Consider the following 16,772-nt stretch of genomic DNA (forward strand, 5'->3'; position numbering starts at 1 on the left):
ATCTTTCATGTTGTCTTATGTAAATTATTTAATTAATATTATTATTTATATTAATAATTATTTTATTAGAGCTCTACAGTTTAGGCAGTCAAGCTTTGTGTCTAGCATCACTTGATGCCCTGCCAGTCCTGCTCAGGCTGCAGCTCAGGGACAGGATGGTGGGCAGGCAGATGGGCCTGTCCTGATCCAGTTCTCAGTCCAGCTTTGCTGTCTGGGCCTGCCTGACCAGAATTCCCATCACAGCCAGCAGGCTCCCACACAAAGATCACAGAAGGCATTCAGGTCACCAGTTACAGTGTAAGATTTTAAAAATACTGAGTAAAAGGACAGTGTGCATATGTCAGCCTTTCACTATATGGCCAAACCCTTCTCCATTTCCTCTCCATGCCTCAACTAGTCTTTTTCACAATAGGTAAGTATTCTGAGTGTAAGCTTTCCAAGCTGGAAAAAAACTCCCAGATAAAAAAGGAATTCTGTTACCAACTAGAAAACTAAAATATATAATTTCAGTAACATAACACTGCAGTGATAAACAAATAATGTACTAAGAAATCTAATAATATTTACATTTAAAAAAGAGTGTTGTTTCCATATACCTTACTTAAAAAGCAGTATGTGAATTGCAAGCCTTGAAGTGTTTTAAATAATTATTTTCACAGCAGACAACCCCTTAATCTAGTACAAAAGTTACCTCATGCTACGAAAACCAACAACATGTTGAAAATTGTACTGTACATTCTAGTCAAACACACAGAATGACCAGTTCATATCATCACTGACAGCCTGTTATCACCAAAGACATTTGGTTTTGGTTCTTCTCAGAATATTTATGGCAGTCTTGAGAATGCAGAAAGTTCTTTAAAACAAATATTATACAAAACTTGAATCAAGAACAGAAAAAAAAAAACCAAAAAAAGAAAACATTCTGAAAGAATGACAAAGCACAGGGGAAAAGAACTATTGTGAAGCCAATAGTTTCAAAACCAAACACCCACTCATAACTGGCAATGTTTAAGTCACAGAGAACAAAAAATGCCTGCCCAGAAATGACATGCCAGCTAGCATTGAAATGTGCATTGCAGGAAGGTAAAGAGAAAAATGCTTACCTGTGAATAGAAAAAGAAGCAATAGATCTAATGAGGGATGCCACTGCTCCGACTTTAGCAGCTTCCACTGCTCCCCGTACCCTGTATTGCACAGTTTCACCATAACTGATGAAAGGTTCATTGTAGACGACAATCTTCCCCTTGGCTTCCTGAGCTCGTTTGTGTAGTTCATCAAATGAGGCTACAACCATGACTTCTGCTGTAATTCCTGTAAGAAAACATTACAGTGCTTTTAGCAATGCTTGCCTATAGCTTGGCCACTTCTAGCAGACAGAAAAACATGGGCTGTGCAGAACTCAGGAAATCAGCATTAGTTTTTTTCCTGAAAAAGGAAAACTTTGAAATGCTTCATGAAGGATCAGTACTAAACAGATGTGACAGAACTCTGACCAAGTACCTGCACCTCTGTAAACCATACTATCAGGCTGGTATTAAAACATAACTCAAAGGGCAAGTAGGATACATGGGGGGAATTTTGTTCTCTGCATATGCTTTTATGCTTCATTGTAATAATTTATAATACAAAAACATTTGCAAAAGCTGCCTATGGGATTAATTTAAAAAAAGATAGTAATTTTTTCATGGAAATGTTTTGATATGTTGCTAAACAACTTAGCTTAACGTAAGACAGCTGGAAGCCCATATTTTTAGACTGCAACTCCTATAAAATTATTTAATCCATAAATGAAATTAAATTAAAGATCTGCAGTGTCAACAAATTTTGCAATGTGCTTAATAATAATAATAATAATAGTAATAATAATAATATCATCTTCATATTTAAGTCAGGAGAATATAACAGTTCTATTGGATCTCTTTCTGGGAGTTTTTCCAGGAATCCACATTTCCCAGTTCATGATACAATAAAAACAGGCAGGTTCTAGTGAAGGACTATTAACACATGGTAAGTTAGACCCCACCCAGATCTTTGTTTTTAATAGTTGGAATAGTTTTAAATTGCTGTATTATCTTACTTGAAAAAATAAATAATGTTACAAATACAAGTCCTAACTTTTAAGGACATTAATTAAGGAACTATATTTTGCAGCATTTGAGAAGTAATTCCTTAAAATGAGCACAATGCTTAAAATTCAATTTTGTTGATTGGTTACAGAGAGAAGTAGACTGCTTAACAACATGATCTGGGTTCTTTACTTCTAAATGTAGAAGTAATGAATGTCTGAAATTTTAGTGTTGTACATTCCACCTAATAGTCACGAAATACATCAATGGAAACTGAAACTAATAACAAAACCTCTAGAAAGTATTTGTCAGAATAAAATGAAACTATAATGTTTTTAAGAATAAAATTATTCACCTTGAAAAAGTATTTTGTTGTTGTTGTTGTTGTTGTTGGTTGGTTGGTTGTTGTTTGTGTGGAATAAGAATTATTTAGAGGATTTCAAAGACTTGTGTACCCAGGCTGATGGCTTTTTTAAGATGAAACTACACTTCAAAACCTTAAAGAAACCATTCCACAGAAGTGTTGTTTCATTAGAATGTACCACTAAGGGTTCAACAGACATTTACTGCCACAACAAAAGTGAATTTTAGCGACAAAAATAACATAGTGCAAGAGGCATAAAAATTTTAAGCATTCAGATTGTTACCTTAACCTGGCAATGTTTTGGAGAGGCAAACCAAAAATCACCTTCACACATTACCAGCTGCTGTTGGCAGGCAGGTGAGCACACTAGCAGACTCCAGCTGCTCGTAATTAATGGCAGGTTCAGCCGCCTAGCTAAGGAAATCCCAGCAACAGGATAATTTTGGGTATGAAACCATACCACTGGAAATAAAGTCAGGTATCTGCAAAATTTCATTTTCCACAAGACAAGTCGTGGTCTCAGTAGGTTGATATTGCAAACTCTATTTCATATTATCTCTCCCCAGTGCTCCTCTTGGATCATGCAGGAGGCACTGGAAGGACACACGTCTTGGTGACTGTTTGTCAAGGGAAGCAAGGAGTGTAACTCTCCTGGGCATTACTGCATACATGAACAAACACCGACTCTGAAAAGTTTTTTAAGAAAGCTACAGACAGCTAGTAAGTATCTAAAATTCCTAAGAAATATGATAGTGAAAATACATTTATGGCCTTCCTAGATGACAGGCATCAGAAGTTTGTACAGGGAGAATTACTGAGAATTTGTGCTAAGGGAAAGAACAGAGAGTTGCAAACTCTAGCTCAGTATCTCTACCCTTGAATGTCCCCAAAGAAGCTAAAAAAAGCCATCCTTAAAAACAAAACAAAACAAACGTTTTCTCTGCAAGTTTAACACAGGGCAACACGGTACACGTAAAGTATGAATTACAGTGCTTTCCGTAACAATGTAAAACTCCACTCTTGTGTAGCTTCTGACTAATTCAATTACTCGTTTGCATTTTAGTGCCGTTTTATACCATTTCAGAGGCTTCAACTGAAGTGGCAAAAGCAATGTTTATCTTAAACAAATATCTGGACACACATACACAAACCACTCTTAGACCTTTTGTGCAAAAGGAGAAAAGAAACAAAACCCCCAGCAGTTTGTCTTTTTAAGGAGAACGAGTAACTCCCCTTAGAAACTGGAAATTTCTCACCTTACTGAGCCTTTAAGCAAATTAATAGAAATCTACCCTAGTGTGTCCAATCAATTCAGTGCCTCATGGCTCTGCTTCCCATGTTGAAAGATATTGTCTTTCTTTCTTACAACTATCATTATATTATTGGCTGTGTGTTATTGAGCAGAATTCTTCAGAAATTCCATGTAAGGAGGGAGACAGACTGCCTGCTTACTTAAGCAAGATATAAAGATTATAACGCAGAAGGTCCAAGAGATGAATACAGAGTGTTTGGGGAATTAGCTAAGAAAAGGGCATGAACCATAGAAAGCAGAATTACAAACATGATAAACTTGGCTGAGTGTATAAAGCTGAAGACTATTTATTTGATTGCATCATGTGAAACATATTGTTGGGTTGGGCGAGTGAGCAAAAGAATCTAGGTAGCCCTATGGGTTTCCTCTCATTTCTCATATTAAAACAGCAAATTGTACCCCATTCTTTCTGAGAATTAAGGTATAGAAAGGGTGTTTATGGTGGGAACAAGCAGGCAATTTTTACTTACCAACAGAATTATATTTTACAAAGTCATCTGTATACTGAAATGTATGTTTCTATCTCAAAAGTTTGATGATCACACTGCCAGTTGAAATAAGTGGTATGGTATCCATTAGCAATCTAAAATTGGTCTCAGGCAGGATGAACACAAGACTGATGTGTGTATATATATATATATATATGTATGTGTATATACATGTATAGGTATATATGCATATGTATATATTTATATAAATAAATGTATATATAAGGACACACACATCTATATAAAAGCACCCATAAATCAGCTATGTGTAACACTGCCTTAGAGAAGAAGTCTGATTCCTGGCATGAATAATTCTGTCTGGAGAGTCGCCTCCTCACAGCTGTTTACCTGCCAGCAATGATGCAAGGAGTAGATCAGTTTGAAGGGGATTCCTCACAAGATATCTTCTCCCCAAGATTAACTGCAGCTAATATTTAAGTTATTTTAGTATCTAGAGATATGCATCTGTCTGTCTTAGTAACAGGTTTCAGTGAAGAAAAAAAAAAAAAAAAGGAAAATCCACCTTATTATCAGATTTTAAAGACTGGTGAATCTTTATTAAAACATCAATGAAATTTCATACAGAATATATTTTTATTTATCACTATCCCAGAAACACTCTATTCACAAACACACCAAAATTAAATCAAGTTAGTTCCAATCTATTACTATATTAGAAGGATTTAGTAAACCCAGAAAGAAATAATATTTGCATTCTGTTTAATCTTATTGGCTACCAATTTCCTCATTACTTAATTATGGCCTTACTTTCTTCTTTTTTCTCCCAGTCTGATTTTTGTCATCCAGGTAATAGCATCAGTACCTTGGAGATCCAGTTTCAAAGTCAATGAAGTCATCATTAATTTGACAATAAATTCTTTTCAGTAGCAGCAAGCAAACAACTCGCTCCTATGGATCTCCTAAACTTCATTTACTTCACACTAAAGAATTATGATTTCTTCTACAAATCACATTATGGAACAGTGATGCTACTGATCCACATGCACTGAAGCTGCCACTGCCAAATAAATAAGCTGATGGGCGAGGCAAGTTTTGCTTAAAACAATTAAAATACAGTAGTTTAAAGCCTAGACAAGACAAAGCTGGAAAAGAAATATCAACACAAAAAGTCAACAACACATCTTATTGTTCTGATAACAGTGAAAATTTTGAAACTGGAGGAGATGTATCTGAAACATGTCCTGGCCTCTGTAGTCATGACAGCAAGAAGGAGACAGGATGTTACCTCCTCATTCATCAGGACCAGGCACCATATCAGGACACGAAAACAAGAGAGTTCTTCATGGTAGAGCAGGGGCAACAACACACCACAATCACAGTGCCTGGACTCCATGTGGTGGTCACAGCCCTGCCACGCAGACCATGTCAGGCCACTCTCATGCCTCATCTTCTGCAACATCCCAGATTTCTCTGTTTCTACTTCAGTTCTCCCCACAAAGCTAATGTAGCCCAGAAGCTTCATCAAGTTATACTGTATTCTATGCTGACCCAAAAACATGCAAGCAGTAGCCCCAAGCTTTTCTTACCTTTCTAACCTTACCTGGCTATTCCCATTGTCCTTCAGACTTGATCATCTTTCCAGATTAAAAGTACCATGCCCCTGCTTCTTTCAGATACAGCCCACCAACACTGTCTTGTGCCCGTTTGCAAGGTAGCCTCTTTCACAGAGTTACAGAAAACTTAGAATTGTTTTGCATGGACCATACGATATAATGGCTGGAGATAAGGCAGTTGTTGGGACAGGTCAAAGGAAAGAAGGTCTTGGGAAGTGGAGGGAAAATCCAAATATATTCTTCAAAGCTAAGATTAGAGACCTGGCATTAAATTCTTTTTAAAGTTCAACATCCTGTAAAATCAGCTCAGAAAACATTTCCCCCCTCAACTTCTATCATACCTCTCTTAAAAACATGTTGCTTTTTAACACTCTCCAGGAATTAGTTCAGCTTTTCTGCAATGCTCCACAAACTTCAACTAGATTTTTAGAAAAACAAACCCAAATTCTTTGTCTCTAATGACCTCATCCAATTAAGGCTTTGTGTCAGGCTGAAGCAAATGAAAGATTAATATTATCACTTTTTTTCCTCACTCAAAAATTATTAGCACGTACTGAAAATTTGAAATATTCTAACACCTAGAAACACATTTGCTCTGTCAACACATATAAATATGTACTAATAAAAGAATTATAACGTGAAAATACCAAATATTTTAGGGGAACTGTGAAACGAAGAAGAGGGTTTTATCAGGAAGAAGGATTTTGTAAAACATAAACAATACTTCTAGAAGATGTGACCTTCCTACTCTGTGGAAAAGCAAAGGGAATTACTTCATGAAAATAAAATTACATAGGACAGTTATAAAAAAGGATATGAGACTATTCAGCTCTGATGCATGGCACAGACACTAAACATATTGTACCATTCCTTAAGAACACAGAGAAAAATAAACACTATATAATAGTTACATTTTTGACAAATATGACTTAAAATTTCCATCAAATAACTTGATCTCTTTAGAACAGTTTGGTTTGTGATGACATGCAGCTTCCTGTGCAGCACAAGTCCTAGGAGAAAATGGGCTGGTCTCAACCCCCAGCACAAAGCCTTGGATGCCAAGAGTGGGGCTACACGTTAGGTTCTCCCAGGAGCAGCCCTGGAAGGAACACAGGCTTGCTATGCAATGTATAGGGAGAATCAGAGACCCAGCACCAAGATCCACAAGAAGCAATTTCTGAGAGCCCAAGGTGCTCAAGGCAGTAAGTGCTGAGCACAGCCATTCCCTTCTTAGTGAGTCAAAGGTGCCAGTCACTGCTGGCTGTCCCTTGGGATGAAGGTAACGCTGCCACCCAGCCATGTCTGCACACCCCACACATGCAGAAAATCATATTCAAATCCTGCCTTCAATAGCTTCAGCCTGGCCTTAACATCCTTGAGGTAACACCCTCAGCTCAGTGACACTACAAAAATTCAATTTTTTGCCACTGGCAATCCACACAATTCACTTGAACGTTGGTTAAAGTAGCAACTGGAACCCATGTTCTCCTGAGCCACCACGTCCACCTCAAGCCATGCAGCTACTTATACTCTCTAAATCTTTGAAATGCTACTGCACTAATTTTTAGCCCAGATGCTGGGCCACTGAACACCAGTGTCTGATGCCCTTCACGGATGTCACCTTTTACATTCTAAGATAAACAGTAGCATAATTACTATACCACAAGCAACACTGCTCTAATTAATAAACAATCCAGGCATGCAATACTGAGGCTCATGGTCTCAAGATGTTGACCAATAGCTCCTCAGACATGAAAAAAGAGGCATCCAGTGAAGACAGGAGGGCTTTGCTGTGCGCTGTGCTCTCATGCCTATGACTCTCTCCAACCCATGCTCTCAGCACTGAACCCCTCATCAAAGGGGGTCCCTCACCCAAGTCCTTCCAGAAGCATCACTTTTTCTTCCAGGAGATCAGTGATCATCCAAGATACTGGCAACTAAGGGTAAATGCTCTGATACACATTAAAAATAACTTTTTTTGTTGTCCTTTTGTTTATCTAGATTAATTCCCTAATCCACTTTGCCACTGAGATAAAAAAGAGGAGCGTCAACACTGGGGACAAAATGCATCAGCCAGGACTGGAGCCAGACCACTTCTTTCAGTAACATTCCTGGTTTAATAAAATGGTAGACCTACAGCAACAGCCCACACCAACAACTTCAAGATAAACACATTATCCCCATTTTATACATAACAGGCTGGAACTATTTTCATATTATCTAACTGCAAAGCTCCTATCACCTTCTATAAGAGCACAGCTGGACCAAATGTTGACAGTTAACAAAAAAAACCCCCACCATGACCTGAATACAAAAACTAGGAAGAAGTCTGCCAATGCATCATCCTCATATTTATATTACTTCAGTTTTGCAGCAACCAACAGTACATTAAAAAAAAAAAAGCCAGAGACTGTTCCTTTTTTTAAGGAGACATTTCAGGGCAGGCTGCTCCAAAGTTGGATCTGCTTGTCAGTATTTCTTTAAAATTAAAGGGTATGGTCACCCGTCAGGGTAAAAAAAAGTGCATTTTAAAACACATACAAAAAAATGAATTCTTTGATACTTTATGGTCAAACATCTGCTAAACTACTACTTTCCTTCAATTATGGGATTCTCAAAGCAACAATTATATCTATTTTCCTCAAAATTTTCGAGATATAATCAGTACCACCACAAATCAACACAGTCTCTCTCTCTCTCTCTCTCTCTATATATATATATGTTTTGCCAATGTTGAAACACTGAAAATCATACAAGGACATTGAGCAAATATGGTAAATCTCCAATTTTCCACCTCCCAAAACTAAACACTTTCTAAGATTCAGTCCTGTCTGTTACCTAGTAATCCATTTCTTAAAGGTGATGACCGTTTTCAGTCCCTGCTGATTTCTGGAAATCCAGATCACTCTGTTTCATATTTCTTCTGTCCCTGCCACTAAAGCAGGCAGTGAAGTTACTCCCTCCTTGTAAGGAGATCAAAGGAAGTGAAAACTTTCTCTTTGACCCAACACCTTCAGATCTTGGAATACACTTGGAGAGGGAAAATGCTGGAGGTTTTTCCCCTTCAATAGAAAAATCTAACCTTTTCTGTACTCTCCTTGCTGTACTCTCTCTTTTGCTGTGTATATCAGATGGAATCTGGGAACTTGACATCTTGGCATATTTCCCAGTCATGAAGAAGAAAGCAGAATTTTATCCACAAGATCACAAGGTACTGAAAAGCCTCCTGCACATCATCCAACTGTTCTGTATCTGAGCCAAAGAGGGCAAATCTCATAAAATCAAATAAACGAGGAAAGCTCTGTGCACATCCCAACAGGGTTTCAATACCATAGGCATGAGTTAGAAGACCTGCAGGAAGAGACACTCCTGGTATCCTGGAGTCAATGGACTGGCTTGGACTTCATAGCTAAAAATACTGCTACTGTTTAGGGCTTCTTGTTCCTGCTCTGAAGGATTGCAGATTTTTTCCACACTTGCATGATGTATGTGAAATGGAAAGTAACCAACCTCAGCATGTGCTCTAGCCATTGGGTCACTCTTAGGAAACACTGGTTTGAATTTCCATGGACAGAAGGGAAAAAAAACCCTGAATTTCCAACATCCAAAGCCAGGTTTCTAATTGTTGTCAGGTTATTGCCATGTTAATGAAGACCCCTCCAGAGCACTTGCTTGGGGAGCTGAGCTTCAGGAGGAGCTCTGAGGGAACCAAAGGTCACCAAGTCCAGTACCAAGTTTTAAGCTTCTTCCAATGTCTACTTTCTTAGCTTCTCGGGTCACAAACCTGGGGCCAAATCATGGGAAGGGAGGAATACAGTACATAACTGAGAAAATGAAAAAGCAAAAAATGGTCTCCTGTAACTTCTGCTGGGATGGGGGAGTCAGCCCCTCTCATCTTAACTCCATTCCTAGACCTTAAAAGACAAGAAGTACAACCTGTACTATCCTCTGTCTCTAAGTAAGCATCACTAGCGTCAAGGAAAGGATCTGTTTGGGCTGTACCGAGACAGTGGCTTGTAAACTGAGAGGTCTGAAACATGTTCCTAATAGGAACATTGACTTAGAACATGCAGTAACTATCAAACTAACAGCAAACTTCAGGGATTATCTGCACAGTCCACTTAAGAGGCAGCTGTGAAGGAACCAAAGAATCATCACAGAGCCAACATGTGAAGGACAGTCTTCAGCCTTTAATACATTCCTCTGCCAAAGCTCAGCACAGCAGCAGTAGATCTCCCTAGTTTGAGAGGGAGATCCCAAACTCCCTCATGGGAGTTGACTCAATCTCATGGGTTTGACCATGTAACCAACAGTACTGTAACGGCCAAATAATTGGCATCGGGCATCTCATATTGAGTTGCATTATTTTGATTATAGGAAGACATACTCCCACAGCTTTGTGGCTAAAACAAGATGTATGAGAACTGCTGATCATCTCTCACTGAGGGAAATTGTTCAACTATTTCTGATGCAATTTAGGGCAGCCTTCTATCCCTTTTTCTTAGGAATAAGGCACTGTGACAATCCTCAGAAGTGATAAGGCAGTGGTTTTAACAGTCTAACTACACATTTTTTATTCCATGCTTGGTATGAGTGAGGTTTTAGGACAGGCACTTTTCTCAACAGCATGCCTTCCCATTCTCCTGCCTGCAGGCTGGTGATGAGCTGCTCTCACCAGACATTTCCGTCAGCCAGGAGGATGGGCCAGTGATGGGAAGAACAAGAGCCAAGTGCTCACCAGGGACCAGTTACCCCACACAACCTTCTCAAGCACAAAAACCTGTCACGGTTTGCACAGAGCGAGAGGAGACCAGCAGAAATCAGAATAGGCACAAATGGTAGGAGACTCAGAAGGTAAGTAATTTAATCAAAATTATTCCATGAAGTGTGAGAAACGGCCCACTCTTTTGTGACAGATCTCATTGCCATAAAGTCTTCTAGCACCAATACTCTTCAGAAACAGAGTAGATCTTGGAGGAAAGTGAAATTGTGAGAAAGAATAATGTAGGGGTTTTGAACATTCCTCACTATAAACCAGAACTGGATAATACAATCTTATCTTTCAAGATATAGGATCTTTACAGATGAAAAAGAAGGACATAATTAGCCTCTGTATTTTTAACATGTAAATTCAGTATATCACTAAAAAAATAAGGCAAATCTAGGAGTAAAACTAGGCAAGTGCAAGTAACTACAAAACTAACAAAGAGAAGTGAAAAACAGACTTTTTGGGATGTGAACATGCTTGCCAAAATTAAATTGCAGGTTCTCTTTTCAGGTTCAGCAACACCTGTTAAACACAAAAAAAAAACCACCTCACTTTTAATTTTAGCTTACTTTTTAGGAAGCTTGGAATGAGACTGGAAAGAATACAAAATAAGTTGTAGGCTTAAAATTTGCTCTAAATTTTCTCCTATCCTAAACCTTGCACATATCATGGGACGAACAGATAGTAATGATACTAGTTGCTTTGAATTTTAGGCATATGTTTACCTCAGTATGACAGAACTATCTCAGATAAAATTTGCAGCAGCAATTTTGCAAACCAAGTATGATTTATTCCAAGCATATCTTAAATCACCCAGTTTTATTTGTTGCCTTTTGAAGGGCTATATATATTTTTTCTAAACAAAACAGTTTCATATGTTGTTTCATTTCAAACAGAAAGCTCACTATCACAAAAATTTACAATTGATAAAAAAAAGTATGTTATCTTTTATTTCCTAAACTAAATTTATTTTCTCATAAAGGAATACAAATGGTTTTGAAGTGGTCTAGGAATAAGTATATTGTTTTTTATGGAGAGCAGTCACAGAAGAAGGTTCTCATCTGGCCTTTAAATAACAATCCTGAAAGCCTTACATCAATAAGTACAAATAGAGAATCTTATAAATCATTTTGTTTGTAGGCAATCTAATATTTTCGGGTTTAAAAGACCAGAATCTTGTTAAGCACAGCTAATAGTCATTCTTGCTTCTGAGTAACATTTCACACAAGATCATCTAAATGGCAACACAGAGTTCAGTGACAGGTAAGTGACAGAGTGAGCATGTAAATAATGTGAACAGTAAATTCCAAGGTGAGCATGAGACAGAGAAGGGAAGGACACAGAAACAGCAACTGCTACATTTAGTGAGGAGCTTGAACTCTCCAAACTCAGCTCCTTTCCCTGCTGTCTTGTTTTTTTACTGGAGTGAAGGGCTGAGCCTGGCAAGACAGGGCACATGAAGAGGAGAAACCATGTGTCAACCTGACACTCCATGGAGAACTTCCTTCCTACCAACCACAATGGAGGACCAGAATCTTTGCAAATGAGGTTCAGCAGTGTTTAAAAAAAAAAAAAAAAAAAGAGTATAAATGTAATGGATAGTTCAGGAATCAACTCTAATTTTACAAGTCTCTTCAACCAAACTGTATTAATATAAACTGCATCAGTCATAACCATGCCATATAGAAAAGCCCCAGGAAAATAGTACCTTGTTTTGCAGAACAGTTACAGAAAGCAGAAAACCACAGTTCGACCACTGAGATAAGTTATTAGGGGTACAACACAGTTTGTGTTTAAAAAAGCAAGTGATATGTAATTCCAAAAGAAAGAGTTACCTTGTGGAGGAGTTGCAATACTGTTCCCAAGTCCCAAAATAGCAATGCTGTGATTCCTTGGTTCCAGCATCACTGCAAACTCTTCTCCCCTTTCCCAGTGTGGTACTTTCACAGGCTCCAGATGCACATTTTCCAGCCCATCCTTCTGCAGGGCACTGAACATATATTTGATGGCTGCCTCTAAGTTTTTTGAAGCGGTGAGTCTAGGTCCTATGGTGTCAGCAAAAACTGCTAATCTTTCATAGGATCTGTTCTGAGCCTTTCCATGAACAGCAAGATCAATAATAGCCTTAGCAATATTAGTATAGACAGCTATCTCATTTTTAATGCCTTCAAATGACTTCAAGGAACTTCCATCTCTTCTCAAAGATTTCCCAGCATGCTGGTGTAATAAATTCATGAGAAATAGTAAGAATAAGTACTTCATTTTTTTATTTTTCTTCCACAGATGGCCTGTTGGAAAAAATAAAAACAACACAAACAAAAACAAAACAAAAACACACACACACACACACAAAAAAAGAAAGTTAAAAAAAATCATACACCTATCAGCAACAGTTTTTGTTATTTGGATTGGCAGACAGAAATGAAATTAAATTAGTTTATCATGAAAATGCTTTGATCAGAACTAGCAGGAAAGTAAACTCAACTTGAAGACAAGAGTTATTGAAAGTAAATGAAAAAAATACTTAGACCACTGGACACAATCTTTTTTGTGGTCTTTAGAGGAACGCTGCATCACTTTAAATAAACACATTCTTCAATGAATCAAAACCCAGGGCTGCTCCCATGCAGGAGGAGTTTTGCATCTCCTTTCTGTTACGAGCAGGACTTTTCAGAAGTGCCAAATCAAATGTCTTTACACAAAAGATCCAGAAAAGCTTTTTTTAAACCATTCATGAATACAAGTTCTTCATGATCTCCATAATGAGGAAAGTACTTTCTATTGTACTAAAAAGATGTAAGATTTATATCCAATGCCTCCAGTGTCCTAGTTTTGCTAGGATAGAGATTATTTTCTGCTTAGTAAGTGATACAGGGCTGTGGTTTGGATTCAGCATGAGAACATTGATAACACACTGATATTTTGGTTGTTGCTAAGTAGTGCTTACCCTAAGTCAAGGACTTGCCATTGTCTCATGCTCTGTGAACGAGGAGCTGCACAAGAAGCTGATAGGGAGCACAGCCAGGACAACTGATCTACACTGGCCAATGGGAAATTCCATACCAAGCTGAGTACACAAACTGGAGGAGTTGACTGGAAGTGGCTGATCACTTCTCAGGGAAAGGCTAGGCATTGATCAGCAGGTGGTGAGCAATTACACTGTGCATTGCTCATTTTTCTTGGGTTTTATTTATTATTATTGTCATCATTATTATCATAACACTTTACTTCATCTACAAATTGTTCTTATCTAAACCACAAGTTTTTGTATACTTGTATTGGTTTGGCATGGCCCGGTTTTTGGCAGCAGGGGTGCCACAAAGATGGGGAAGCTTCCTGTGGGAAGCTGCTGGAAGCTTCCCACCAAGTCCAGCAGAGCCATTCCCTGATGGCTCAGAAGATGGACATGCTGCTGGCCAAAACGGGGCCAATGAGAGAGGCTGGATGCCTCTGTGATGACATACAAAGAAAATCAAAACAAAGTCAGGGTTTTTTGCTCCTAATCAGAGAAGAGAAGGAGGTGAGAACGTATGAGGGAAACAATAAGGCAACACCAAGGTCGGTGGAGAAGGAGGGGCAGGAAGGGCTCCAGGCACTGGAGCCAAGATTCCTTTGCAGGCTGTGTTGAGGACCATGGTGAGGCAGCTGTGCCCCTGCAGCCCATGGGGATGCAGAGATCCACTCACAGCCCATGGGGATCCACAGGGGGTGCAGAGATCCACCCACAGTCCGTGTGGGAGGTGCCTATGCTGGAGCAGGTGGATGCCTGGAGGAAGCTGTGATCCAGTGGGAGACCTGGTGGTGAGAGGGCCCTGCTTCCAGGCTGGAGCAGCCTGTCCTTGGAGGACTGCACCCTGTGGGAAGACACACACACTCCAGCAGTTTTGGGAGGAGTGTGTGCCCGTGGGAGGGACTCATATTGCAGCAGGTGTGGTTTGGCTGCTGCTTGTGAGATTGGACCCATGCTGGAGGAGTTCACAGAGAACTGTCTCCTGGGGGAGGGACCCCACAGTCTCACAGGAGAAGGATGATGAACTGACCAAAACCCCCATGCCCTGTCAGTGGGAAGGAGGGAGGGGCTGGCTGGGAAAAAAGGTGTTTTAAGGGCTTATTTTACTTATTTTTCTCCTCTAATTCTGTTAGTAATAAAATACACTTTGCAATTTAAGTTGAGCCTTTTCTGCCCTTGAAATATTTCTCCTGGTCCTTATCTCACTCATGAAGAGCTATTTTTTACCTCCTCTGCCCAGCTGTGGCAGGAGAGGGTGAATGAGCAACTCTTGAGGGTGCTTGGCATTGGGTCAGCCCACGACAGTGCCTCTTTTTCTGTGTCTCCTCCTTCCATCACTGAGGGCTGGAGCAGGAAGCGAATGTGTGTTTGCATGGTACTTAGTTACCATCTGGGGTTACACCATGCCAGAATATTAACAAGCTTTCTTTGGATCCTCTTCCCTCTTTCAGGGCTTTATTCCACAGAACTTGTATCAAGTAGATATAAGTTCAGGCTTCAAAATCTTCTCTCCTGAAGTCCAGAGCTGTGATCTTGCTTTTTGACCTGTTCCTAGGATCCTAAACTCCATTACCTCATGGACACTGTAGCCAAGGCTGCCTTCGACCTTCACATCACAACCAGTCCTTCTTTGCTTGTATGAAGTCCATCATAGCATCTCTCCTTGATGGCTTATCTATAACCTGTGTCAGGCACCTCCTGGATTGCTTATAGCCTGGTGTGATGAACGTCCAGCAGATATTAAAGTACACCATGAGCAACAGAGCCTGTGACTGAGCAGCTACTTCCAGCTTTTAGGACCTCATCTACTTGTTCTTCCTGATCAGATGGTTTATAACACACAGCTGCTTTAGTCACTCATACTGGTCTGCTCTTTAATAATCCTTATCCACAGGCTCTCTCTGTTGGTTCATCATCCACCCCCAGGCAGAGTCCAAGTACTACAGCTGTCTTCTCACATAAAGGGCAACTCCATCTCCTTTCCAGTCTGTCCTTCCTAAAGGACATCTGTCCATCCACTGCAGCCTTTCGGTCATGTGAGCTATCCCTCCACATCTCCATGATCCCAACAAGATCACAGCCCCACAACTGCACACAGACCTCTGTCTTCATCTATTGCCCATGTTGTAAATATTACTGTGCAGGCACTTAGAGGCATTCTATAGGCCTTTATGGGTCTTTTCACAAATAGCAATTTAAGCAATAGCTTTAGCAATAGAGGAATACTAAGGTATTCTCCTTAACTATTCAAATGTCCACTGAGCTTGAGATCAAGGAAGTAGTAAGTTTTTCACAGTGAAGCATCATTTTTACAAAACAACAAAAAATCACCATTGATTTAATCTGTGAATGATAAATCTATCACAGAGATTTCTCTGAGACAGACAGGACAAAGGTCTCAAACAACCAGGGGCAGAAGACTTGGGTTATCTCAGGACACTGTCTGAGAACTGCAAAATGCCTTTTACAGTCTGAGTTACTGTTTATTTGTGGTTATACTACACAGAGGGTATTGGTCTATTTTTATTGCTATGCTCTGCACTTTTTCCATGTACTTTCCCTTAACCAGTTAAGTGCATCCTCTTAGACATCCTCATCTAGAGATATCAGTCATTTTCTCAGGATGACCATGGTCATTCCCTGACTTTTGCCAAGTTCATCACACACAAAGAAGCCAGAAAGATAATGGGTAAGTGCTGAATGGAGTAAGACAACAATTTTGTAGACTTAGCTTCAAAAACTTAACGTTTGGGGGTTTGTTTGTTTGTTTAAGAGTCCGCAAAATCTACCAGAAAAAGCAGACACACTTAGCTGTTACACAGAAGACACAGAGGGATTATTTAAATAGCATTGGCCACCTCAAAAAGCCCCCAGCTACCAACTTCATGCATTTTTTTCAGTGGACAGATGTAACAGCAGTTATCACATTTCCTTTAACTAAGAAATGCTTTATTTGTTCTTCCTAGCCTCATGCAAAACCAGCACCATCCTCCCTCCAAAGGCTGCCCCAGAGGAGCTGCATTTAAGAGATACATTTCTTCCAGGAACACTGAGAACAGACATGTTTCCACAACTTTTGTGGATGTATCATACATCTGTGTCGCACGAAATTTCACTGCCTGCCAATACATTGTAAGAGGAATATAACTGAATTCAAACTTTGGTCAAGAATACAAAAAAAGAAATG

The 16,772-nt window shown here is 39.3% G+C and overlaps 1 protein-coding gene across 1 annotated transcript in view; it reads right to left on the bottom strand.

The window, feature by feature from the left end:
• The window catches only part of CPQ (carboxypeptidase Q), a 167,495-nt gene that overhangs the window by 136,445 nt on the left and 14,278 nt on the right, over positions 1–16,772 (bottom strand). The window contains exons 2-3 of the mRNA XM_083876832.1: positions 12,411–12,863; positions 1,107–1,314 (exon numbers count right to left, since the gene is read on the bottom strand). Coding sequence (XP_083732958.1) covers positions 1,107–1,314; positions 12,411–12,837 — 635 coding nt within the window. The 5' untranslated portion in view covers positions 12,838–12,863. The remainder of the gene's footprint in view (positions 1–1,106; positions 1,315–12,410; positions 12,864–16,772) is intronic.

The sequence above is a fragment of the Zosterops lateralis genome (assembly GCF_965231275.1).
Source record: "Zosterops lateralis genome assembly, chromosome: 1".
Taxonomy (NCBI): domain Eukaryota; kingdom Metazoa; phylum Chordata; class Aves; order Passeriformes; family Zosteropidae; genus Zosterops; species Zosterops lateralis.